The sequence below is a fragment of the Tachyglossus aculeatus genome, chromosome 20 (assembly GCF_015852505.1).
Source record: "Tachyglossus aculeatus isolate mTacAcu1 chromosome 20, mTacAcu1.pri, whole genome shotgun sequence".
NCBI lineage: Eukaryota > Metazoa > Chordata > Mammalia > Monotremata > Tachyglossidae > Tachyglossus > Tachyglossus aculeatus.
Window position 1 is genome coordinate 16,632,151 of NC_052085.1, and position 27,984 is coordinate 16,660,134.

The 27,984-nt window shown below is 44.8% G+C and overlaps 1 protein-coding gene across 5 annotated transcripts in view; it reads right to left on the reverse strand.

The window, feature by feature from the left end:
* ENOX1 (ecto-NOX disulfide-thiol exchanger 1) overlaps window positions 1-27,984 on the reverse strand; it is a 488,154-nt gene that overhangs the window by 151,270 nt on the left and 308,900 nt on the right. For all 5 annotated transcript variants that reach the window (XM_038762016.1, XM_038762019.1, XM_038762018.1 and 2 more), the window contains exons 5-7: window positions 17,068-17,241; window positions 15,692-15,898; window positions 11,793-12,026 (exon numbers count right to left, since the gene is read on the reverse strand). In XM_038762016.1, the coding sequence (XP_038617944.1) occupies window positions 11,793-12,026; window positions 15,692-15,898; window positions 17,068-17,241 (615 nt within the window). The remainder of the gene's footprint in view (window positions 1-11,792; window positions 12,027-15,691; window positions 15,899-17,067; window positions 17,242-27,984) is intronic.

The window sequence follows — 27,984 nt, forward strand, 5'->3', positions numbered from 1 at the left end:
AGAGACGTCTGAACCACCTGCTGAAAACACAGCCTCACCCTGCTCCGCTCTTCCCCTCCTGTCCTCCGGGAGCTGGCCCCGGCCCCCCGCACATAGTAAGTGCTCAATAAATACCACTGAGCGACTGATTCACGGTTAAGCCTTGGATGAGTTAAACTTTTCATGGGCTGAAAAAGCAGTGAGAATCAAACCAAGGAGGCCTGAGGCCTTCCGAGTGGGCCGCCTGCCTTCCTCGGGGCTGAACAAAGTAGCCGGGGGAGTGCGGTGGGCTGCCACTAACCCCCTGACCCCCCAGAACAGAAGGCCACCGACTGCGGTGTCCCCTTCGGGATCTTTAATCGGTCGAGGGGAAGGGGCAACCGCTGGAGAGAAAAAAACAAAACTAAACAAAGTGATCCCGAGGGGCTCGGGCGTTACAGGCCCGAAACGAGAGAGGACCGGGGCCACGTGTGCGCAGAGGGAGACGGAGACACGGACACACAGAGAGAGACAGAGAGAGGGAGAGGGTGGGAGAGAGAGAGAGAGAGAGAGAGAGAGAGAGAGAGAGGAGGGACAGAGCGAGAAGGAGAGTGGACAGGGAGACAGGGAGACGGACAGAGAGAGACAGGGAGATGGACAGAGAGAGGGAGAAGAGAGAGAGGGGGAGAGAGAGAGAGGGAGACGGACAGACAAGGAGGGAGACGAACAGAGAGAGGGAGAAGAGAGAGAGGGGGAGAGAGAGAGAGAGGGAGACGCTCGGGGAGGGAGAGAGCGAGGAGGAGAGCGGACAGAGAGACAGGGAGGGGGACAGACAGGGAGGGAGACGCTCGGGGAGGGAGAGAGGGACAGAGAGGGAGACGGAGAGAAAGAGAGGGAGAGAGCGGAAAGAGGGAGAGAGCGAGGAGGCGAGGGGACAGAGAGAGGGGGAGACGGACAGAGAGAGAGAGGGAGAGGGCGAGGAGGCGAGCGGACAGAGGGACAGGGAGACACTCCGGGAGAGGGAGAGACAGGGGGAGAGAGAGGGAGAGAGACAGAGAGAGGGGGAGACGGACAGAGAGAGAGGGAGATGCCCGGGGAGGGAGGGAGCGACAGAGAGGGAGATGGACAGAGAGAGAGGGAGAGAGCGGAAAGAGGGAGAGAGCGAGGAGGCCAGGGGACAGAGAGAGGGGGAGACGGACAGAGAGAGAGAGGGAGAGGGCGAGGAGGCGAGCGGACAGAGGGACAGGGAGACACTCCGGGAGAGGGAGAGACAGGGGGAGAGAGAGGGAGAGAGACAGAGAGAGGGGGAGACGGACAGAGAGAGAGGGAGATGCCCGGGGAGGGAGGGAGCGACAGAGAGGGAGATGGACAGAGAGAGAGGGAGAGAGCGGAAAGAGGGAGAGAGCGAGGAGGCCAGGGGACAGAGAGAGGGGGAGACGGACAGAGAGAGAGAGGGAGAGGGCGAGGAGGCGAGCGGACAGAGGGACAGGGAGACACTCCGGGAGAGGGAGAGACAGGGAGACGGACAGAGAGAGAGGGAGACGCTCGGGGAGGGAGAGAGCGAGGAAAGGGAGAGAGCGAGGAGAGGGAGAGAGCGAGGAGGCGAGCGGGCAGAGAGACAGGGAGACACTCGGTGGGCGGGGAGAGAGCGAGGAGGCGAGCGGACAGGGAGACGGACACGGAGAGAGGGAGACGCTCGGGGAGGGAGAGAGAGGGAGAGGGAGAGGGAGAGGGAGACGCTCGGGGAGGGAGAGAGCCAGGAGGCGAGCGGACAGAGAGAGAGAGAGAGAGAGGGAGACGGACAGAGGGAGAGGGAGACGCTCGGGGAGGGGGAGAGCGAGAAGAGGGAGAGAGCGAGGAGGCGAGCGGGCACAGAGACGGGGAGGGAGGCGGACAGAGAGAGAGGGAGACGCCCGGGGAGGGACAGCGAGGAGAGGGAGAGAGCGAGGAGCCCAGAGGACAGGGAGGGAGACGGGGAGACGACGGGGAGACGACGGGGAGACGGGGAGACGGGCAGAGGGAGAGGGACACGGACGGAGAGACAGGGAGAGAGGAGGGAGACGCCCGGGGAGGGAGAGAGCGGGGAGGCGAGAGGACAGAGAGACGGACAGAGAGAGACAGGGAGACGGACAGAGAGAGGGAGAAGAGAGAGGGAGGGGGAGAGAGAGAGAGGGAGACGGACAGACAAGGAGGGAGACGAACAGAGAGACGGAGAAGAGAGAGAGGGGGAGAGAGAGAGAGAGAGAGAGAGAGAGAGAGAGAGAGAGAGAGAGAGAGAGAGAGAGAGAGAGAGAGAGAGAGAGAGGGAGACGCTCGGGGAGGGAGAGAGCGAGGAGGAGAGCTATACACGGGCCATTCAGGGCCGCTGGATGCACGACCCGAGGCTGCCAGGGCAGGGAAACCCGCTCCAAAGCGGCGACGGGAAGAGGAGGACAGAGCCCGCCCTCGGCCCTCCCGGGCCCTGGAGAAACTGCAGCCCAGTCTTCAGCCCCCAAAGCCCGCCTGCTTTGGGGGCATACGAAAACCTAAAGGCTTTGAAGATGGGGAGAGCAATTATCTGTCTGATATGAGGAGGGCATTCCAGGCCAGAAGTAGGACATCAATCAATCAATCAATCAATCAATCAATCGTATTTATTGAGTGCTTACTGTGTGCGGAGCACTGTACTAAGCGCTTGGGAAGTACAAGTTGGCAACATCTAGAGACGGTCCCGACCCAACAGTGGGCTCACAGTCTAGAAGGGGGAGACAGAGAACAAAACCAAACATATTAACAAAATAAAATAAATAGAATAGATATGTACAAGTAAAATAAATAAATAGAGTAATAAATATGTCCAAACATACATACATATATACAGGTGCTGTGGGGAAGGGAAGGAGGTAAGACGGGGGGATGGAGAGGGGGATGAGGGGGAGAGGAAGGAGGGGACACGGACATGGAGAGGTCGATGGCGAGACAGATGAGACTGAGGTACAGTGAGAAGGTTAGCACCAAAGGCCGGGTTGAGCCCGGGCTTTGGAGTCAGAGGTCATGGGTTCAAATCCCAGCTCCGCCAATTGTCAGCTGGGTGACTCACTTCACTTCTCTGGGCCTCAGTTCCTTCATCTGGAAAACGGGGATTAAGACTGTGAGCGCCACGAGGGACAGCTTGATAATCTTGCAATCTCCCCAGCACTTAGAACAGTGCTTTGCACATAGTAAGCAGTTAATAAATGCCATCATTATTATTAGTAGTAGGAGAGTCCTGAGGTGAGGTAGGAGGGAGCAAGGTGATTAAGTGATTTGAAGCCAATGGTGCGGAGTTTTTGTTTGATGCAGAGGCGGATGGGCAACCAGTGGAGTTTCTTGAGGAGTGGGGAAACACGGTCCGAACGGTTTTGAAGGAAAATGATTTGGGGGACAGAATAGAGTATGGACTGGAATGAGGAGAGACCAGAGGCAGGGAGGTCTGAAATTTCCCGCAGAAATTAGGGCTCTCTCAAGGCTCCGTTCTAGGTTCCCTTCTATTCTCCCTCTAGACCCACTCCCTTGCTGATCTCATCTGCTCCCATGGCTTCAACTACATCTCCATCCCTGATGTCTCTCCTTCCCTGCAATCTCACATTTCCTCGTGCCTTCAAGATGTATCTGCCTGGATGTCCTGGTGACACCTCAAATTAAACCCATCCAAAACTAAACTCCCCATTTTCCCACCCAATCCCTGTTCTCCCCGAGCCTTTCCCATCCCCATAGACAACACCACTATCCTCCCTGTTTTGTTGTCTGTCTCCCCTTTCTAGACTGTGAGCCGGCCGTTGGGTAGGGACCGTCTCTATATGTTGCCAACTTGGACTTCCCAAGCGCTTAGCACAGTGCTCTGCACACAGTAAGCGCTCAAGAAATACGATTGAATGAATGAATGAATGAACAAGCCCGTAACCATAGTATTGTCCTCACCTCATCTCTTTCAATCCACCCACATATTCAGTCTGTCGCCAAATCCTGTTGGTTCTTCCTTTCATTTAATTCATTCAATCGTATTCATTGAGCGCTTACTGTGTGCAGAGCACTCAAAGCCCTGCTAAAATCCTCCCTTTCCGCTCCATCCTAACAGCTAATATGCCGATCCAATCACTTATCCCATCCCGCCTCGACTGAAGCAGTCAGTCCTTTTCTTTTGTGTTTGTTGTTGTGTTCAGTTTTTCCCGCTTTAGTTTCATTTGCCCTGTGCGCTAGGATTTAAGCCCCCAATATTAGTATTTATCAATGCTTATTATGTGCAGACCCTGTACTAAGTGCTGTGAAAGAATATTGACGGGAAATAAGGTAGAGGGCTCACAGTTTAGGAATATAAGGGAGGAGAGGGGAATGGGAGACAGACAAGGAATGATGATACCTTACAATTTCTCAACAACCAGGAATTGTGATGTGCATTCAATCAATGGTGAACTCATGGTGGATCCCTTTTGCTCATTTCATGATTGAGAGTAGCTCAAACCCCCCCAAAAATCTATCTTATAACAACATTATGTTGGAGAGAGGCTCAGTGCAACAGTTACAGTCAGAATAAATTCTGCTGCCCTTCGCACACACCTTCTACTTCCCACTGTGCGCATTCACAGTTGGAGAACAGGTCTCCGGGCAACTGTACAAATAAATGTTTACTAGAAATCCTTTTTAAAACAAAAACAGCTCCATCAGACCTTGTGCTCTTCTTTTTCCATGACTTTCCACCCCAAAACACACTTAAAGCACAAGTACCTCAGCATTTTACCACAATAAATTCATCCATTCATTCACTCGTATTTATTGAGCGCTTACTGCGTGCCGAGCACTGTACTAAGCGCTTATAAATGAAAGCGCTGATAATAAATGAAACCATCACTATTCATTTCCCTTCAGTTGAATGCAATTGGCTTCTCTCTCGCTCATTTCAGAAACAGTGTTAAGAATAAGAAGTGTGGGGTTTTAAAAATCACTATCAGTCAGTCAAATGGTATTTCTTGAGGGCTTACTGTGTACAGAGCACCGTACTAGAGGGTTCAATTAGATAGAAGATAATCAAGTCAGCACAATCTCTGCCAGATATGGAGCTTACAGTCCAAGGAGGAGGGAAAACAGGAAGCGAACCCCCAATTTACAGGTAAGATAATGGGGCACGGATAAATTAAGTAACTTTCCCAAGGTCATCCAGAAAGTCTGTGGCAGAGCCAAGATTGTAACTCAAGTCTCTTAACTCCTCTTAACTTTTTCCACTAGACCACAGAGCTTCTCAATACATCATCAACTACATCATCTTTCTGTCAAAAATTATATTCAGAATATTTCATGCTGACAATAACTAGAATCAATCTCACTGAGCTCTATCTTCCAGAAGCTGCAGGGGCTCACAGACCTACTGTGGATGGCTCATTTTGATAATAAGAATAATAATAACGATGGTATTTGTTAAGTGCTTACTATGTGCCAAGCACTGTTCTAAGTGCTGAGGTAGATACAGTCTTAATCCCCATTTTCCAGATGAGGTAACTGAGGCACAGGGAAGACAGGTGATTTGCCTAAAGTAACAAAGCTGACAAGTGGCGGAGCCGGGATTAGAACCCACAACCTCTGGCTCCCAAACCCGGCCTCTTTCCACTGAGCCACGCCGCTTCTCTGAGCAGGTGGAAAGACAGGCCTCCAGGATTAGCATTCTGAAATAAACTTGATAAGTAATTGGGAGATTCATTTTATAACAATTCAACAAATGCCAAAGGCTAACACATTCACCGCTGAACATCATTAGCTAATAAAACAGTTGATTCTCCAGGTTCCAAAACTTAGGATTTTACCTCTGCTAAGTTTTTAATCGAGGACACCTATGCGTGACTGACACTCTGCCATTCAAATTAATTTATTTCCCCATGTTAGACTGCAGATGAATTATACTGGATGACTTCCAGTAGCCCCTGGGACGGCCCAATTCCAATCTCCTCCGGTTGACCCCATGCATGGTTTAAGTACATGTTTTGGGTAGAACGTGACAGCAGAATTGTGGAGCGTTCTCCCTATATCATAAGTATGTGGGGATTCAGCACAGTGCAACGTGGCTCAGTGGAAAGAGCCCGGGCTTGGGAGTCAGAGGTCATGGGTTCTATAATCCCGACCCCGCCACTTGTCTGCTGTGTGACTTTGGGAAAGTCACCTAACTTCTCTGTGCCTCAGTTACCTCATCTGTCAAATGGGGATTAAGATTGTGAACCCCACGTGGGACAACTTGATCACACTGTATCCCCCCAGCGCTTTGCACATAGTAAGCGCTTAACAAATGCCATCATCGTTATTATTATTATTATTGGAAAGTACAGTTCGGCAACAGATAGAGACAGTCCCTACCCAACAACGGGCTCACAGTCTTCAAAGCCCTATTAAAATCAAATCTATTCCACGTTGCCTTCCCTGACTAACCACTCATTTTCCACCCTATCTGCCCTCCCTTCTGTCACCTATTGAGAAGCAGCATGGCGTAGTGGAAAGAGCCCGCCTCTGCCACTTGTCTGCTGCGTGACCTTGGGCAAGCCACTCAACTCCTCTGTGCCTCAGTTACCTCCTCTGGAAAATGGGGATTAAAACTGTGAGCCCCAGGTGGGACAATCTGATTACCGTGGCTCTACCCCAGAGCTTAAAATAGTGCTTGGCACAGAGTAAGTGCTTAACAAATGCCATAATAATAATAATAATTATTATTACCTATGCACTTAAATCGGTGCCCCTTAAGCACTTTGATATTCACCCCACATTCGGCCAAACAGCACGTACGAACGTACCCTTATATTCTGCTGCTTCCTATGTCTGTTTATTGTTATATTGCGCTCTCCAAAGCACTTAGTACAGTCCTCAACATATACAACTGAAATCCGATTAACTTGTATCTGCCCCAGAGCTTAGTATAGTGCCTGGCACATAGTAAGCACTCAACAAATGCCATAAAAAATAGAAAAGAAAGAAAAGAATATTCTATATTAACCAATTTTATGCCCCCTTGCTTGAAAGCAATCTGAGAAACCTTTCCAAATCATCAGGTTAAGAATAGGTTAAGAACACCACCAAAAGTCAACAAGTCTTCTAGTAACAGTTCTATGTTACTTTCTGCTCTTCCCAAATTCATAGAGTTGTGTTTAGGCAAGGGCAGATCTCTTCATATCGCCTATCACCTATCCCCTTAACAGGGGCAACAGATTTGCATTTAGAAACTTTGCATCACAGTAATGAGGATACCAGTACTGACACCAGTTCCGAGGTAAAACCAACAACCTGCCCAAATTCTTCTTTCTCCCTCCTCCTTCATGTTTTTCAAAAATAATTCTGGTATTTGTTAAGCACTTAATATATGCCAACACTATACTTAGCACCGAGATAAATACTAGAAATTGAGGGCAGACACAGTCCCGTATGGGTTCAAAGTCTAAGTAGGAGGGAGAACAGATACTGAATTCCCATTTGCAGGTGAGGAAACTGAGGCACAGAGAAGTTAAGTGACTTGTCACACGGCAGGTCTGCAGAAGTGTCGGGATTAGAACTCAGAACCTGTGACTCATAAGCCCCGCGCTTTCCACTTCTAGTTGCACGCAACTCATTGCCCCAGAGAATCAGAGCCTCTTCTTCTGAGAATTAATAAGCAGGTGTTAGCCTAAGGGGACTGGATTTCAATAACCTGCTGTAGGGAATTCTGCTAGAGCAATTTAAGACCCAGCCAGTTTTGGCTGGTTTTTCTTTTTTTATGATTCACTGAAGCGCCATCTGATGCTGAAGTAACCTCTCCGTTTCATCAGAGAGAGATCAGTTGACGGTTTTCAGAAGAAAAGAAAATGTAAATCCCCAAGGAATTACTGCCATAATCTCTTCTCACTGTCGAATCAATCGTCCCCTGCCACACTCCAGACAGAGGGCTCCTGGGTTGGGGGTGGTAAGCGTCAGACATGCAGAAAATTCATTATCTCATCCAGTTGGTGCCACTGAATCCAATAAAGTTTAATTATGGCACTACTGAGCTCCTTTTCTCTTTATTAAAGCCATGCAACAAACTTGGAGTCTGCAAGCAATTACTGTACTTCTAGATCAGTCTTCATTAACTCAAACAGCCTTGGAACAATGTAGGACTAATCGGCTGTGCTCCTTTCTTTTTTAATTTGCAAGAATGCAAGAGAGTCTGGATGGCACAGGAACGCACACTCAAACAATCTAATGCAAACTGAGGGGCTCGTCTTTTAGGTGGGCAGCGTTTACCAGCTGCTGAGTTGAAGGCCCGGCCACCGATCAGTGAGGGGAGCTGAGAGCCGTATCTTTACAAGAACTCCTGCCGATCGCTCCCCCGGCCGGTTCTGTGATGTCCATTTAGATGTCCGCGATCACAGTTCGCGCCAACGGGAGGTGAAGGTAGAATGGGGATAAAACAGACTTTGGATGGAAAAATCCATGGGGGTGATCATTAAATGGATCTGATGTGAAAGCGGTGACAAATGCCTATTTCTGTTCATGGCTCTGGCTGTAACAAAAGGCAGGAGCAGCAATTCAAAACTCCCTTTTGGCTCCGGAAATAAATCATCATCAATGAGGGACTCTACAGATTTTGCTACCATTTCTTCACTAATGGGATTTATATCGAAAATGCCCCCAACTCCATAAACATCACTGCATCACTGAAAACCTCTTCAGGAAACAGGCTCCTCGCCTCCAACTGTCTGTCAAGCCAAGACTATCAAGACAGAGGAATGGATTTCCTCTCAGTGAGCCATCCAATTTCCCCAGCAATTAAATGCAGTTTATATTCCAAACTCTGTGTGAGGGTTCAAATTGTCAGGCTCCACGCAACCTGACTCTGGCCTAAAATATCTCCCCATCTAGTAATTCTACTGTAACTGCCACCTATTTAAATTTCCAATCGGATCTTTATTCCAGGGATCGCAAATCGCCTGGCGGCGATGAAGTTTCTAATCTTGGCAAATTAGATCGATATAGATTAGTGATTTTAATCCCTCGAATGGCAAAGATTGCCAAATACTTCCCTATCCCCTGGCACCCTTAAGAAAGGGAAGCATGTCCATTTGAAACACAAGCTTTACTCCTCGCCCAAGATTTGCTGTGATGCTTTAATACAGAAATGGAACGGTGCTAGTTTCCTCAGCAACTAAAATGGACACCAAAAAGAATTTAGCTACAAGAGGTGATTCTCAAAGCTGTTTTTCTGGGTGTGGATGGATAAACAAGCAGATATGGCTATCGTGAACATTAGGTATACAATGTCCTGTACAAGAAAATGAGTGCTAGGGCCCTATGGGGAAAAGTATTTGTTCCAACCTCGTTCTTCCAGAAATATTTCAAATTGGGATGAATTATGGTCCTTCCCACTCCTCCCAACACCTCATTATTTTGAGGCCACAACCTGCCGATCGGAGAGATAATGGCTTTACAAAAAGAGTAGCTGCATTTAGAGACATCCGAAATTTCCGCAAAGCTACATTTTTTCAAGGGCCAGTCTTTTCTGTCCAATGAAGCGCTCTTCTTTTAGGCTCTTGGGGAGAAGGAGTCCTTGAAGTTATGGTGGAACCCCACGGAGATGGCAGTGGAGACAACCGAGCTGAAGCAGCCCGGGGTGTCAGAAAGACGGCACGCTTCTTCTTTTTCAGTAAAGCTATGGGACCAAACTACTTGATAAAAACATGCCTCTCAAATGTTACTTCAGAACCCCACTATTTACTCAATTCTTTCAAGTGCCTGTCTAAACCCACTTATCCTTCCCCTACCAAGCCCTCATTTTCCCTACTCCCTCTCCCATCTGCGACACCTATAATAATAATAATAATGATGGCATTTATTAAGCGCTTACTATGTGCAAAGCACTGTTCTAACCGCTGGGGAGGTTACAAGGTGATCAGGTTGTCACACGGGAGGCTCACAGTCTTAATCCCCATTTTACAGATGAGGGAACTGAGGCCCAGAGAAGTGAAGTGACTTGCCCAAAATCACACAGCTGACAATTGGTGGAGCCGGGATTTGAACCCATGACCTCTGACTCCAAAGCCTGTGCTCTTTTCCACTGAGCCACACTGCTTCTCTGAATACCAGTGATTGACTATATATAAAAAAATACCATTTGGAACAATTTAGGTTATTCAAGGCAATGGGGAAAATGTGGCGACGTTATCGCTCTTTAAGTTTTTAGGTTATAGGAGGATGGCATTCTGGAAGAGCAAAACATAGTGCTTTTCAATGGCCGGTGTTTTTCTGGAATACCGATTCTTGATGAGCTCAAATATTCCCTAGTCCCGAGGGGTTGTTTCCCCAGTCCCATCCCACTCAAAAGTCCCGATGAGGAGCATGAGGATTCCCTTGAAGAATCTCAGCACTCCTGGAAGTTAGTGACTACAAGTCAAATTTGATTCTCTCTTTGGGACTCTGAGTTGGTAGAGCAATTGATGGATGTGGTGATTTCAAACTAATAATAATGGTAGTATTTGTTAATCATTTACTCTGCACCAAGCACTTGCATAGATACGCTACAAACAGCTCAGACACAGTCCCAATCTAACAGAGAGAAGACAGGAATTTAATTCCCATTTTACGGAGGAGGAAACTGAGCCACCAAAATGTTAAATGACTTGCCCAAGGTCGCCCAGCAGGCAAGCGGCAGAGCTAAGATTAGAACCCAAGTCTCCTGACTCTCAGGCCAATGCTTTTCCCACTAAGCCACTCCTCAAAGTCTTGCCAAGAAAACTCCTTATGGGCAGGGAACATGTCTTCCAACTCTGTTGTACTGCCCTTTCCCAAGCTTGGTAGAGTGCTCTGCCCACTAAATACAACTGATTGATTGATTGATTGAGAAAACTGCCAAGGGAAAGCTAAGGTTTGGCACACTGAATTTGGCCTATGGCTTTCATTTCCTAGCTTCCCATGGAACAAGAAAAACAATGGAAAAGACTCCAGTCTAAATATGAATTCCTTATTCCATCAATGGATTCACCGACATTTTTTTTATGGTCTTTAAGTGCTTTCTGTGTACCCAGAGCTGTACTAAGCACTGGGGTAGAGCCAAGATAATCAGGTCGGACACAGTCTGTGACCCACAAGGGCTCACAGTCTTAATCCGCATTTTACAAATGAGTTAACTGAGGCACAGAGAAGTGAAGTGATTTGCCCAAGGTCACACAGAAGACAAGTGGTGGAGCCAGGGTTAAAACCCAGGTCTTTCTGACTCTCAAGCCCATGTGCTATACACTATGAGAAGCAGCGTGGCTCAGGGGAAAGAGCCCAGGCTTGGGAGTCAGAGGTCATGGGTTCTAATCCCGGCTCGGCCACTTGTCAGCTGTGTGACTCTGGGCAAGTCACTTCACTTCTCTCGGCCTCAGTTACCTCAACTGTAAAATGGGGACTAAGACTGTGAGCCCCACGTGGGACAACCTGGTTACCTTGTATCCCCCCCAGCGTTTAGAACAGTGCTTGGCACATAGTAAGTGCTTAACAAATGCCATCATCATCATCACTAGGCCAGGCTGATTCTTCACTTTCAGAGAGAAACAAAGGAGCCCTTTTCAATGTAGCTACTGAGATCACTGTTGTTTATAGCTGTGGATTTTGGTGGATTGTGGATAATGGCAAGGGCTAAACAAGGAGAGAAAGCTCTGTAATTATTTTTCTCCTTCAAAAAATCAGATAATTGACTTCCTTCCCTTCTTCCCGAAGGCTCATTGGTGTGTTCTGTGAACTGTGGGGGAAAGGAATTGAGCATCAGCCCAACAGGACGGATCTAACCGATGCCGGTGTCTGCTGACAACGAATAAAAGATTCAAGAACAAACTCAGAGTGGTGACCGGTACCTTTTAGCTTCTCGGCCAGCAGAGTGGCTTCGTGTTCAGAATAATGCATTATTGCCGGAGGCGAGGGAGGCCGGAGACGATCTTCCTCGAGCTTCCGCCGGTGACGTTCTTCCCTGGCTAGCATTCTTTGCTTGCACTCCCATTCATAAAAGTCATCCCTGGCCTGAGCGAAGTCTACATGGAGGCGCCCAGAATCCTTTTTGTCCGTGCTGGAACCTAATCTCATGCGATAACCTGGAACCAAAGAGCAAAGAACAGTCAGCGTGATCGTTCCTGGTGAGCAGAACTTATTTACTCTGAGACGTACAAAGCAGGTGACATTCATCCATCACGATACAATTCCAACATTCATCCATCACGATACAATTCCAAATACAATTCCAAATTGAGGAGGGTAGTTGTCATGATTTTCCTCCAAAACGGTGGTACTGCCGATTGAAACACTACGTCCCAATCCCACAGTGAGCCACTGACACGGTTGAAAGAATCCCTGTTCAGGAAAGGATGTCAAGAGATTTAATTCAGGTCACTGCTGAGTTTTTGCTGTGCACAGAGCACTGTAATATGTCCAAAACAGAGCTCCTCGTCGTCCTACCCAAATCCCGTCCTCCCCGTCATGAAATGTATTTTGATATAATAATAATAATAATAATGGCATTTATTAAGCACTTACTATGTGCAAAGCACTGGTCTAAGCGCTGGGGAGGTTACAAGGTGATCAGGTTGTTCCACGGGGGGCTCACAGTCTTAATCCCCATTTTACAGATGAGGTAACTGAGGACCAGAGAAGTTAAGTGACTTGCCCAAAGTCACACAGCTGACAATTGGCGGAGCCGGGATTTGAACTCCTGATCTCTGACTCCAAAGACCGTGCTCTTTCCAGTGAGCCACGCTGCTTCCCCATCTAGCCCAGCACATAGTAATAATAATAATGATGGTATTTGTTAAGCGCTTACTATGTGCAAAGCACTGTTCTAAGCGCTGGGGGGATACAAGGTGATCAGGTTGCCCCGTGTGGGGCTCACAGTCTTCATTCCCATTTTACAGATGAGGTAACTGAGGCACAGAGAAGTTAGGTGACTTTCCCAAAGTCACACAGCTGACCAGTGGTGGAGCCGGGATTTTAACCCAAGACCTCTGACTCCAAAGCCTGTGTTCTTCCCACTGAGCCATACAGCGCTTAAGAAATAACCTTCAAAATGTGCTTGGATCGGCATAGTAGCAGTAGATGAAGAGGAAAGGGTGGGTTTACTGCTACCGTGAAGGTAGAACTGAGATGATTTTGTGACATAGGTGGGTTGAATGAGATTGAGCTGAGGATAATGCTGAGGATATGGGCTTGTGGGGGGGGGGGGGTAGTGGTGTTGTCTACAATTATGTGAAAGTCATGGGAAGAACAGGGTTTGGGTGGGCCGATGCAGAGTTCTCTTTTGGACATGTTTAACTGCTGGTGTCACCAGGACAACCAGGTATAGACATCTTGCAGGCAGGAGGAAACGTGAGACTGAAGACAAGGAGAGAGATCAGAGCTGGAGAGGTAGATTTAGGAATCATCCATTTAGAAATCATAGTCAAGGCCACAGGAGTGTTCTCCATGGGAGTGGGTGTAGATGGAGAATAGAAGGGGACACAGAACTGAGCTCTGAGGGATCCCCACTATTATTAGAAGGTGGGGCATGGAGGAGAAATGGTCAGAGAAATGGGAGGAGAACCAGGAGAGGACAGCGTCAGTGAAGTCAAGGTTAGACGGTGTTTCCGGGAGAAAGGGGTGTTCCTGAGTCGTCTTGGAGGATTAGGATGGAGTCTAGTCTGTTAGATTTGGCAAGAATAAGGTCATCGGTGACCTGAGTGAGGGCAATTTCTGTAGAGTAGAGGGGGAGGAAGCCGGTTTGCCAGAGGTCAAGGAGAAATTGGGGAAGAGGAGGAACTGGAGGCAGGGGATGTAGACAAACTGCTGAAGGAATTCTGAAAATTATAAAAAGATTACAAAATTCAAGGTACTATTATTAACTATTTGGCACCGGTGGAATGAGACTCCATTTTTAAAGCCTGATCAAATAGTATCTACCAGGAAGCTTCAGATGATTACTTCAGGTTGTTTAAAACTCTGCCGTGAATTCAGGGCAGCTTTACTTGTGGCCCAAAAGGGCATTTCTTGCCCTTTAAACGTTACATCTGAAGAGGTGAAACTACAGATCTCCCACTGAACGCTACTGTTCAATATTTTCCTTTCAGTCTGAGACAAGGAAAAGACAAAATAAAAATATCCCCTTCTGACTGAAAAAACAAATAAGGACTCAATTCAAAGAAAACCAATACTAACCCAAAATGGAAAACCTTCACTTCTGAAGGTGATTACATCGAAAGAAATAGGAGGAATTACTCATATGTTGTTTCCTCAACATATGTCAAACCAATTATGAGAACTATATCCAAGAGCATTTACAGTCCCCATCCAAACTGCTCTCCTGACAATTTCCCCTACTCACTGGGAAACTTCTCAAGTGTCTCGGGTTAAAAATAAAAATGTCTCTTTCCACTATCATTTCCAAGTTAAGGGAAAATTATCCAGCCCAGGCCTAAAATTAGCTATGCTTTAAAATATAAAATTAAATTTCTATAATTTGCCAGTGATGTGCTTATGTGTACGAGAATTCACAGGCACAATAGTTTCTCTGCTTTCCCAGCATCAGTTGTCACAAATCTACAATCATCCTGCATGCAACTTTTGGATGAGATATTCAGAGCAATAGCTGTAATGATATTAGACCTCTTCCTTTGGATGTCCTCTGCTTTCTTCATGAATCTTCTAGGAAGATTCATTAACTTCCAGAGAATGAACATTTTATTCCTCGGATTAGGAAACTCCACTGGATTAGGCCTATTACCAAAAAGCATTCTCAGTAAACATAATCGTGTTTTTCAACTTTCTTGCCCTGAAGACTGACTCACTATGAAGGATAATAGGTTACTAGAGAGCACTGAAAAGACCTAATATGATGCAGAGGATTGTCACCGCTTTACTTCTGGAGTGAGGCAAACCCACAGTTCTCCTACTCTGCTTTTGGTTCATCGATGACTAACGTTTACCCGGGAAACCACGAGATGAACTCCATTAACCCAGACCATCTGCAGAGGGGGATGGGGCGAGCAGTGGGCTGGAAGCCGAGGCAGGGGAATGCAAAGCGCGTTCAGTTTTAACTCTCCCAGGACGACCTGGGCAAGATTTCAGAATGATATAAGGTGGGTAAAAGGTACACTCAGAATTGTTCACCAAGTTTCTCAGCGCTAGGACAAAGGGGGCAACCATTAAAGCAAGATGGCGACAGGTTCAAAATAAGCAAAGTGAATCCCTTCTTCTCACAGGGGTAGCCAGCGTAAGGAATTTGTTTCCACAAGAAGTCGCTCAAGCAGAAAGATCTGGGGCGACTGCATGGACAGGCAGTTCATATTGGACTAAAGGAGGATTTTAGATGTGTTGGAGGAACCTCGCAAAACAAAAAGGTAGATGTCCATGGGAGCAGTCATGCCATTGGTCTCCCAAGCATCCAGGTGTCCCTAACAGAAGGAGAATACTGGACTGAATAGATCATTGATCTGATCCGGTAAGAGCTAGAGTTCTGCGGGGGAACGCTTTCCCGGTCCTCAACTTTTACAATTCGAAAAAAAAAAACCACCCCAGAAAACTAAAGTCTTTTGTCCATTCACCGCCTCCTCTTCTCTTTGCCCTTTCTGCCTCACTAATTCACAGTTTTGGATCTCGAAGTGCAGTTCATCAACGCCCAGGCAACGGATTGTCAAGGAACTCTTTGGCATGGTGAGGAAGAGGGAAGGAGCAGACATTATCATTACAAAACACAAACAAGAACCCAGAAAATGCATTACAGAATGTCAAGTACCCGAAAGATAAATGGCTTTATCAACCATGAACTCCTCTGCAAATCGAATATGACAGAAGTTCTTCTTGCTCTTCCGGATTGCTGTAATATCACCACACTGTTCAAAGACTTCTTGAATAATTTCCTCAGTTGCATTTTCTGGTAGTCCTCCAACAAATACAGTCTTACACCCGGGAGGTCTTTCTCTTGTGGAAGGTGGTGGAAGATCTAATCACAACAAAGCAGAAGATTTTGTCTTTTACTTGTTCATGTATTTATTCACTCTATTCATCCCTTTCAGCTGGTGAAAATGAGGCACGCTGGCAGCTACTGAAAACAAAGTGACTATATTTTTACACCAATTTACGTTTGTCTTTGGCTCCCTCATTTTTAAAACTCTTCCTCTTCTACCTCTTTGCCTCTGAGGTCATTTTTACTCTTGATAGGAAACTCTACTTGTCCGTGAACAAAGATAAAGCAAAATGTTGGCATATTTTGATTTTTTTTTTTAATTTGGAAGCCAAACAAAGGGAAAAAAACGCAGAGTGCAAAACATGACGAAATGACAAGAAGATGAAAAACCTCTCTTGGTTATCTACTCTGTCTTGCTGCCAGAACAGAAAGCCAAAACACAAGAAGCGTAACCTAACAGCATGCACAGTACTGACTTGCCTGTGAAACTCCCTGGGCTGAAGACGCCGTTTTTTAATTATTTACCCATAAGTGAGCATACTATTAAATTTGGGAAAAGCTGTATAAGAGATAAAGTGCACACTATCACAGGATTTTATCGAGTTTATATGTAGATTACTGAAGCAGTCTTCTGAAAAGACCAGTTATAACAGTCATCGCAGATGAATATGAATTAAGGAAAACTGGTCATTTCTCCTCGGGGTGAAGATGGAGGCTATATTTGGAAAGAAAATCTGTCTCATTGGCCTCATCAAATAAAAGTTACCTTCTTCCAAACACAGTCTGGTCCAGAAAAGTTCAAAAATGCAAGCCAAATAACTGATGGTAAATGAAATTATGTTTCCATTTGGTAAAACACAGTTCAGAGTGTTTTCATGAATAACAGCAGATGACTGGATGTGCTCAAGTATTTTACAATTGGTGACAGAGCTGGAGTAGAATTTGGTTTAAATTATTTCAATTATCGATAGGAGCAGTAAGGCCTGTGTTCTAATGCCCCCTCTGTCACTTGCCTGCTCTGCGACCTTGGGCGTGACACTTCACTTCTCCGTGCCTTGGTTTCCTCCTCCGCAAAATGGGGATCCAAAATCCCATCCCACCCCAAAGGAGAATGAATCTGGGCTGATGCCTGCACATGTTTAGCAGGAACACAGGCAAGACTATTTTGAAATATCATGCGAAAGCTATCATTTGAATCCACTTACTTGGGTTTGGAGGAAAGAGCGTACAGCTCTTGCAGTGAATTATTTCTTTAACGACAGATACGTCCGGTGGCGGGGGCGGCGCCACAAGTCCCAAACCTGGCATCATTGGGTTAATCGGAGTAATTCCAGCCATCATATTGAGGTTTGGATCAAAGCTCGGCACACAGATTGAATCTGTAAAGATGTAACAGAAACCTCAGGTTAGGAATCTAGGATCATTTGTGTTGTTCTGTTCCCTCAACGCTTCTTCTGCTTCAGGCTCCTGTTTTTAAGGGAAATTTAGGGTAAGGAACTGTATTGGAGCCAATTATCTCAGGGGACAAAAATAACAAAGTTTAAAACGATGCAGAAGGAAAGGATGGATCATTTAAAATATTAATATGACTGAGCAGAACACAGCATATCAAGGTGTAAAATTATGCTCCACGAAGCTCAGCTATCATTTAGTGTACATTTTCCTAATTCATAACACCAGTTGGCTCTGCCATATGATCTAGAATGAGAAAGGAATATCATTTAGCATGGAGGCAAGGGAGTCAGTTGATAGTATACAAGATTGTTTGGCCTTGTTATGTGACTGACAACACAACAGTAATTAATACATTCAATTTTTTATTCAATAAATATGTCATAAACACTAGCAATGTCAAACCGGCACCATTTATTCTCCCAAAGGAGGAAAAAGGCAATTCAAATATGCAAGCGATAAAGGCATTTCTGGACCACTACCACAGAATGTAAAGAATACTAATAAATTGTGGAAAGAAAGCACATTCAGAGGTGAGATGGAATGACTAGGTAAAAAGACGATCTTTCTGACTAAAATGTTAGATGGAGTTTCTATGTAAAATAAGCATTTTCTTAGCCAGGGTTGGTTGAGAACGACAGAGGGTGAATTTGGTGTAATTCTGTGAGAAGGTAAGCAGGGAAAGTAAAATAATTTTGGGTCGTAAAAGAACTCTGCCTTTTTTATTCTAGGGAAAACACTGATTTTAGAGATGAGTATGGTTTCGTGAGAATTATTTCCCTCTCTTCCTCCCCACCTCCCCCGATTCTGTACCCTATCCTAGCATTCGTGTGGCTCAATGGAAAGAGCACAGGCTTTGGAATCAGAGGTCACGGGTTCAAATCGCAGGTCTGCCAATTGTCAGCTGTGTGACTTTGGGAAAGTCACTTCACTTCTCTGCGCCTCGATTCCCTCATCTGGAAAAGGGGGATTAAGACTGTGAGCCCCCCGTGGGACAACCTGATCACCTTGTAACCTCCCCAGCCCTTAGAACAGTGCTTTGCACATAGTAAGCGCTTAACAAATGCCATCATTATTATTATTATTCTCTGTGCCTTGATTCCCTCATCTGGAAAAGGTGGATTAAGACTGTGAGCTCCCCATGGGACAACCTGATCACCTTGTAACCTCCCCAGCGCTTAGAACAGTGCTTTGCACATAGTAAATGCTTAATAAATGCCATCATTATTATTATTATTCCAATTGGTTGGGATATAAATGGATACCTCTTAGGGCCATCAGAAAGGTGAGTCAAATCAGTGCTTAATTTGCAAAAATATTAACCATAACAATTGTATTTGAAAAGGCAACCTGTTAGTATAGTATTATATGTTCGGCGCTTATAAATCTTAATCTGAAAAAATATAAAACATAGCGAAGCAGCGTGGCGCAGTGGAAGGAGCCTGGGCTTTGGAGTCAGAGGTGTTCAAGTCCCGGCTCCGCCAGTTGCCAGCTGTGTGACTTTGGGCAAGTCACTTCACTTCTCTGGGCCTCAGTTACCTCATCTGTAAAATGGGGATTAAGACTGTGAGCCCCCTGTGGGACAACCTGATCACCTTGTAACCTCCCTAGTGCTTAGAACGGTGCTTTGAATATAGTAAGCACTTAATAAATGCTATTATTATTATTATTATTACAAACAGGTGGCTTATTTTTATTTTCATAACTGCCTACTGGCGCAGGAGTGAGGAATCGCCACATCTAGAGGAGACTGTATTCAGCTGAGTTCTGACAAGACCTGACAAAAATGAAAAACTGATTCTACGGAGTTTTGTTGAAGTGATCTCAGGGTTATGAGGAGCCCCTTGCCTGAGGAATACCACTAGTATAGGGTTAAAGTGAAACTTCCTACTTTCTAGGGAAAACATTCCTGACTCCGGCCTTCCCTTACTACTCAGCTGACAACACAGCTCCCCTTTTTCACTTCCCCAGCCTGGGTTAAATATGGTATTTGTTAACTATAGTATTCATTAAGCACTTACTATGTGACAAGCACTGTTCTAAGCAGTGGGGTTGATACAAAGTAATCAGGTTGGACCCAATCTTAATCCCCATTTTACAGATGAGGTACCTGAGGCACACAGAAGTGACGTGACTTGCCCAAGGACACATGGCAGACAAGTGGCAGAGCCAGGATTAGAACCTGTCCCTTTCCCTTTCCAAATAATAATAATAACAATAATAATGATAATGGCATTTATTAAGTGCTTATTATGTTCTAAGCACTGGGGGGATACAAGGTGATCAGGTTGTCCCACGTGGGGCTCACAGTCTTCATCCCCATTTTACAGATGAGGTATAACTGAGGCACAGAGAAGTTAAGTGACTTACCCAAAGTCACACAGCTGACAAGTGGCAGAGCTGGGATGCACAGGTGTTATCCAATCAACAGTTAATAAATAAATCATATTTTTCGGTTTCCACATCATTTGTAGCACGATAGCTACACATAATGTCACACAGTGGAATGGTTCCAAAAATTCAAGGTTTGATGCTTCAATCAACTTTTGGTGATACGGTTCCGTGGGCTTTTTTTTAGAGAAAGCAACTCAAACATCTTGATTGTCACGTAACTAGTGAGATGACGATGAACAGCAGTGAACAATAGTTCTCATCAAATAATAGCCGTCAAACAGAGGGTAGTTGTGTGTCAGAGGTCTCCAGCTGCAGAGGGGATGGAGTTCAAGATCTAATCAGGACTACTGTAGCTTGTGGAGAGCTTGGCACAAATGAAAACTCGAAGGAGGTGGTGTCAACAGGATGTCGGAGCGAACAATTTGGGTCTTTGGGTAGATGTGTTTTTAGTATACCTGCTCTTTTCATGATGTTCCCGAAAAGACCGGAAATGAACTCTCGGTTGCTCTGAGGACCCGGGATGTCACAGTTGGCTTTAAAGAACTTAATCACCCGGCCCCCTCCTACCTCACTTCACTTCTCTCCAACTACGACTCGGCCTGCACACTTCACTCCTCTAACGTTAATTTCCTCATGGTACCTCGATCTCCTCTAACTCGCCAACAATTCTTTGACCACGTCCTGCCTCTGGTCTGGAATGCCCTCCCTCCTCAAACCCGACAATTACTCACCCCCTCCCACTTCAAAGCCTTACTGAAGCCTTCCCTTCAAGGCCCTGCTGAGAGCTCACCTCCTCCAGGAGGCCTTCCCAGACTGAGCCCCTTCCTTCCTCTCCCCCTCGTCCCCGTCTCCATTCCCCCATCTTACCTCCTTCCCTTCCCCACAGCACCTGTATATATGTATATATGGTTGTACATATTTATTACTCTATTTATTTATTTATTTATTTTACTTGTACATTTCTATCCTATTTATTTTATTTTTTTGGTATGTTTGGCTTTGTTCTCTGCCTCCCCCTTTTAGACTGTGAGCCCACTGTTGGGTAGGGACTGTCTCTATGTGTTGCCAATTTGTACTTCCCAAGCGCTTAGTACAGTGATCTGCACATAGTAAGCGCTCAATAAATACGATTGATTGATTGATTGATTGATTGAAGGCACATCTCCAAGAGACCTTCCTTGACTAAGCCCTCTTTTTCTTTCCTTCAACTCCCCTCTGCATCACCCTGACTGGATTCCTTTATTCATCCCCCCTCCTAACCTCACAGCACTTATGCACATATCTGTAGTCTAGACTGTGAGCCCGCTGTTGGGTAAGCATTGTCTCTATTGGTTGCCAAATTGTACTTTCCAAGCGCTTAGTACAGTGCTCTACACACCATAAGCACTCAATACAATTGAATGAGTGAATGAATATTTATATTAATGTCTGTCTCCTCCTCTAGACTGTGGGCATTGTGGGGAGGGAATGTGTCTGTTATATGTGTTTATATATGTCTCTATATATGTTATATATGTCTATATATCTATGTTATATATGTCTATATGTGTTATATGTGCATATATATAACACACATATATGCGTATATATAATACACACATATATGTGTATATATATATAACGCACATATATGTGTAGATATAACACACACACATATATGTGTGTATATATATATAAACCCCACATATATATGTGTATATACATAACATTTGTTATATGTGTGTATATATAACGTGTTATATGTGTATATATATAACCCCCACACAAATATATGTGTGTATATATATATATGTGTGTGTGTGTTATATGTATATGTATATATGTATATATTCATTGATTCATTTATTCAATCGTATTTATTGAGCGCTTACTGTGTGCAGAGCACTGTGCTAAGCACTTGGGAGTACAAGTTGGCAACATATAGAGCCGGTCCCTACCCAACAGTGGGCTCACAGTCTAGAAGGGGGAGACAGAGAACAAAACAAAACATATTAACAAAATAAAATAAATAGAATAAATATGTACAAATAAAATACAGAGTAATAAATACATACAAACATATATATATATATGTATATATATATATATATATATAATGTGTGTTATACATGTCTATTATATACTCCCAAGCGCTTAGTCCAGTCCACTGCACACAGTAAGCACTCAGTAAATATGAATGACTCACTGAGTGGTATTTTCTTTCTGTTTTTAGCATTAAAACCCTGGGAAAGAAAACACACTAAAAGAGTTCTGCTCTGGGGTGTCCCAGGTTAGGTGTGTAGGGATAAAGAGTGAGGCCTCTCAGCCAGCTCATTTGATCCTTTTGGGAGCGTGAGGGGCGGGCTACAAGATGGGACTCATTCAACTGGGGCTCAGGTTGTGGTTGTTTCCATTTTTTCATCTCCTCTTGGACTGAGAGGGGTTGAATCTCTTCTCCCAGCTAGCTACCCCTCCCATCCACCAGTGACCTGAGAAGAACAGGTGACAGTATCCATCTCTTCCTGGTCTGTTTATTCCTCTTGCCTTTCTGTCTTGCTTTTCTCCATCTTTCTCAGTCTCTCCATCTTCTCTCTCTACTTCTAGGTAATAATAATAATAATGATGGTATTTGTTAAGCACTTATTGTGTGCACTAAGCGCGGGGGTGGATACAAGCAAATCAGGTTGGACGCAGTCCCTGTCCCACATGGGATTCACAGCCTCGATCCCCATTTTCCAGATGAGGAAACTGAGGCCCAGAGAAGTGCAGTGACTTACCTAAGGTCACACAGCAGACCTGTGTCTGTAGTCACTAATTCTAGCTGCAGCTCTCTGGCTCTGAAGCCCTGACTTTGTCTTTGGTCTCCTAGCTCTCCCTTTCTTCTCTTTTTCCACCATACTGCCCTCTGGAATCCAACCCTCCATTTAGCCCCTTGCTCAAAACAAAAAGTTGGCATCTTTTAGTCAAATGAGGTCAGCTGATTTTCCTGCATCCTCCTTGAGAGAAGAACAAAAGCCAGAATGAGCTTAACTAACAGAAGGAATTTGAGCAACGAAGATAAATGATCTGACAGAGAGCTGGTAACATGGATATGGGTTGCCATAAATGGCAGTAGAATCTCCTTCACTGGAAAGCTTTAGGAATAGGGTAAATCAATCATGAAAACTGGTCCTAGTGCCCAGAACCTAAAAAGAAATCAAAGAGCACCTACCGAAAACCAGACAATAGATCAAAAAATAACTGAACATCTGTCTTTTCTCATCCTTTTTGCCGTAGGCTTTTGTTTTCTTGGCCGAGTGTTACAGGGCAGAAGAAGGAAGGAAAAACGGGCGGGAGGATGGGGTGAGGAGCTGGATCATCTGAGTGAGACTAATGGGGATTTGGGATAAGGACAGGCTTTGCATATCTCTTTCAGTTCTTTGATAATTTTAAAATGTTCCAAGGTAATGACTAAACTTCAGCAAAACAATTCAGTCCCAACTAACCATTAACACACTTCAGCTTTATTAACTGTTTCTTTTTCCGTCACTGGACACAGCTGCTATTATTTTGGTGCAGGTCTCACCTAGATGATGATACAATCTGGCAGGAATGAGAAAGGAAGATGTATTCTTTATTTTTTTCTGCTGGATAGGCTTCTCTTAGTGGCAAGATAACGGGCTTGGGAATCAGAGGACGTGGGTTCTAATTCCGGCTCTGCCACTTGTCTGTTGTGTAACCTTGGGCAAGCCACTTACCTTTTCTGTGCCTCAGTCACCTCATCTGCAAAAATGGGGATTAAGACTGTGAGCCCCACATGAGACAACCTGATTACCTTCTACCTACCCCAGCGCTTAGTATGGTGCTTGGCACATAGTAAGCGCTTAAATCCCATTATTGTTATTATTATTCTTTTAAAAAAATACAAAAAGGGATAAAATTCCCATTTCTAAATAACATACGGCAGAAGAATGATTTTAAAAATTTAGGCCACATTACTGCAAAATTAATTTTTAGGATCTCTACCCATACTACCTTGGAGAAATTCACTCCCACAACTTCAACTAGCATCTTTATGTGGATGATTCCTAAACCTACCTCCCCAGAGCCGGCCTTTATTCCTCTGCAATCTCGCACTTCTTCTGCCTTGAGGAAATCTTTACTTAGATGTCCCACTGACTCCTCCAACTTACGTCCAAAACAGAACTCCTCATCTTCCCACCCAAACCCTCTCCTCCCCCTGACTCTGTCATCACTGTAGACAGTACCACCATCCTCCCTGCCTCACAAGGTAGTAACTTTGGCATTAATCAGTAATTCAACCCACATACTCAATCTGTCACCAAAGCCTGTAAGTTCTACCTTCACAACATCAGTTTGCCTTCCATCCAAACTGTTACTACAATGATCCAAGCACTTATATCCCACCTTGTCTAGAGCATCGGCTTCCTTGTGGATCTCCCTGCCTCTGTCTCTCCCCACTCCAGTCCATAGTTCACTCTGCTGCCTGGATCATTTTTCTGAAAAAAGTTCAGCCTATGTTTCCCCACTCTTCGAGAACCTCCGGTGGTTGCCCTCCTATCCACCACCGGATCAAACAGAAACTCCTTACTATTGGCTTTAAAGTCCTCAATCACCTTGCCCTCTCCTATCTTACCTCCTTGATTTCCCACTACGACCCAGCCTGCTCACTTCACTCCTCTAACAGCAAATACTGTATCACAGTCTCATCTATCTCACTTCCAACACCATGAGCGTGTCTTCCCTGTTGCCTGGAATTCCCTCCCTCTTCACTTCCGACTCTCCCCACGTTGAAATCCTTATTAAGATCACGGAGGTCTTCTCCAAGACCCCATTTCCCCTACTCCCTTTGAATCTGTACCGATAAGTAGCTGATATTCACGCCCCCCTCACCTTCACAGCGCTTCGTACATATTTGTAATTTCTTTTAACGTCTTCAACCCCTCAAGTCTGTAAGCTCCTTTTAGGCAGTCAAATCGTCTTCCCTCAGGCACTTACTACAGTCCTCTGTGCACAGTAAAAGCTCAATAAATACCACTGATCGATTTTTATTGGACAGGGTTGTGTCCGATTAAGCCTGAATCTGGGTATCTTGAGATGAGTTACAATGTGAAACTGGTCTCGAGTTATCTGACGTTCATTACGTTACAAGTCAGAAATTTTACTTTAAATGACCGGGCTGAGTTGGGTCGCTTCAGAGGCCTGTTAGCAGCTTTAGTACCACACATCTGCAGAGAAAACACTGAACAATTGAGGTTTTGCTCCATTTTCCAGGCTATGTCACAGAATTTTGGTGTGACTGTTATTTTTCATCAGCTTTCTCATTTAGAAAATGGGGATAATGTCACTTCCTCCTCCCCATAAGAGAAGCTCTAGAAGGTGATTTGGGTGCTTGTTTGGGAAGGTGCATGGTTTTATAATTAAACTCAAAATTAATTCGTTCAGTCGTATTTATTGTGCGTTTACTGTGTGCAGAGCACCGGACTAAATACTTGGGAGAGTACAATACTACAATAAACAAACACATTCCCTGCCCACAGTGAGCTTACAGTCTAGAGGGAAGACAGACATTAATATAAATAAATAAATTACAGCTATGTACATAAGTGCTGTGGGGCTGGGAGGAGGGAAAAATTAATCAGTTGCTGCTGCTTTAAAACAAATAATAATCCAAAAGAGCAATATTTTCATCATGCTCTTGACTTGAATTTAGGACAAGAATTCATTCAATCGTATTTATTGAGAGCTTACTGTGTGCAGAGCACTGTACTAAGCACTTGGGAAGTACAAGTTGGCAAGAACAACTTGTATTCGTATTTATTGAGCGCTTACTGTGTGCAGAGCACTGTACTAAGCACTTGGGAAGTACAAGCTGGTATAGAGATGGTCCATACCCAACAGCGGGCTCACAGTCTAGAAGAATGAGTCAATAATTCCGATTCTAATTCTGCTCTTTCTCAAACTTGTATTTAAAATATCTAGTTATCTGATTAAATATCAGGGCTTCTTTTAAAATTAAATAGAAAACCATATTCATATTGCATTTTAAAACTCTGTTATATTTTAGATTGGGAGATCTAATATACATTTATGATCAATTTATAATAATATAAACAAGAAGTGAATTCTCATAGGAGAATTGACATTTTTTGTGTGCGATCTCTGAAACAGATCCAAAGACAGACGAGGTATGTTTTTTTTTCATTTAAACATCAGCTGCAAACCAAATATGAATTCTTAAAGACCTGCAGTGCACATTTTATAAACAGAGACCTCATATCATTAATAAAACATCTGAGGCCTACCTTCATTAGCAACATACACTGGCAGAATGGGAATTGCTTTAGCACTGAATTGCCTCGGCAGGTCATTTCAGCTTTTTTAGGGGAGATAGGTGTCCATGTTGGAATATAAGATGCCACACTGACAGAAAGGAACTTCAAAATTCTTCCGCACAACTGAGTGGAGAAATGATCTTTGGATTTAAAGGGTACCGAAATGTGTAAAAATGAGGTACGCTGAGCAAATGGAATTTTTTAAAATATCATAACAGTGTGGAAATCCTGTGGCAGGGATAATAATAATAATAATAATGGCATTTATTAAGCTCTTACTATGTGCAAAGCTCTGTTCTAAGCGCTGCAGCACTGTTCTAAGCGCTGGATGACAACAGCAAAAATTGACCACCCCTGAAATTTCATGCTTGGACTTGAGATTTACCAGATATAGTAACAGCAGCATTTACTGAGTACCTGCTCCTGCAAAGTACTAAACTAGCACTTGAATAGGACACAGTAAAAAAAAAGACACAATCTGTTCCTCCAACGGCTTAAACTGACAAGGACAGAGGTCTTGATGAGACTGTCTGGTGTAAGCAGTAATTGACAGATCTTATAGACGGAGAAGGGTGGACAGAAATTCCTAGCTGTACATGATGGAGTTGTGACTTCCAAATCCATGATACTCTCAATAAATGAAAGGCTTCTGGGAAACCTTTGCTGTTCATATCCCTCCAATTAAACACGGATTTACAGTCATCAATCATCAATGGTATCGACTGAGCGCTCACTGTGTGCAGAGCATTATGCTAAGCATGAGAGAAGCAGTGTGGCTCAGTGGAAAGAGCCCGGACTTTGGATGATGATGGCATTTATTAAGCTCTTACTATGTGCAAAGCACTGTTCTAAGCACTGGGGAGGTTACAAGGTGATCAGGTTGTCCCTCAGGGGGCTCACAGCCTTAATCCCCATTTTACAGATGAGGTAACTGAGGCACAGAGAAGTTAAGTGACTTGCCCAAAGTCACATAGTTGACAATTGGCGGAGCCGGGGTTTGAACACATGACCTCTGACTCCAAAGAAGTCAGAGAAGCAGCATAGCTCAGTGAAAAGATCTTTGGAGTCAGAGGTCATGGGTTCAAATCCCGGCTCCAGCACTTGTCAGCTGTGTGACTTTGGGCAAGTCACTTCACTTCTCTGTGCCTCAGTTCCCTCATCTGTAAAATGGAGATTAAGACTGTGAGCCCCCCGTGGGACAACCTTATCACCTTGTAAACTCCCCAGCACTTAGAACAGTGCTTTGCACATAGTAAGCCCTTAATAAATGTCATTATTATTATTATTTGAAAGAGTAGAACAGAGTTGGGAGACACGTTCCCCTCCCACAATCTACCTCTCCTGCCCATCCTATGATTGGTTCCTTCAAGCAGAGTCTGATTAATAGGAAAAAATTCCTGTTGAGTCCTTGCATTCCTAGGACAGATGAAACTGGTCGGAAGATCTGTCTTCTAAATCCCCTGGTCGGTGACACGATACCCTATGGTTCCAAACTTGGGAGGATGAGTACAAGTGGGTAACTTAGTGCCCATGCTTTCTTGCTTTTCAATAATAATAATAATGATGGAACTTATTAAGCGCTTACTATGTGCAAAGCACTGTTCTAAGCGCTAGGGAGGTTAGAAAGTGATCAGGTGGTCCCACAGTCTTAATTCCCATTTGACAGATGAGGGAACTGAGGCCCAGAGAAATGAAGTGACTTGCCCAAAGTCACACAGCTGACAATTGGCGGAGCCGGAATTTGAACCCATGACCTCTGACTCCAAAGCCCGGGCTCTTTCCACTGAGCCACGCTGCTTCTGTTTCTCAGGACTCCGGGCTTCTGACTATAGGCTTTCTCTGAAGCCAAAGCAAAACTCCAGTGAAAGAGATTTCAGAAACTGTGGGTGACTGGAAGAAGTGACTAGCCTCATTTAGGAACTAGGCTTCCATTTTGGGAAAAAAATGAGGGTAAATAAGTGG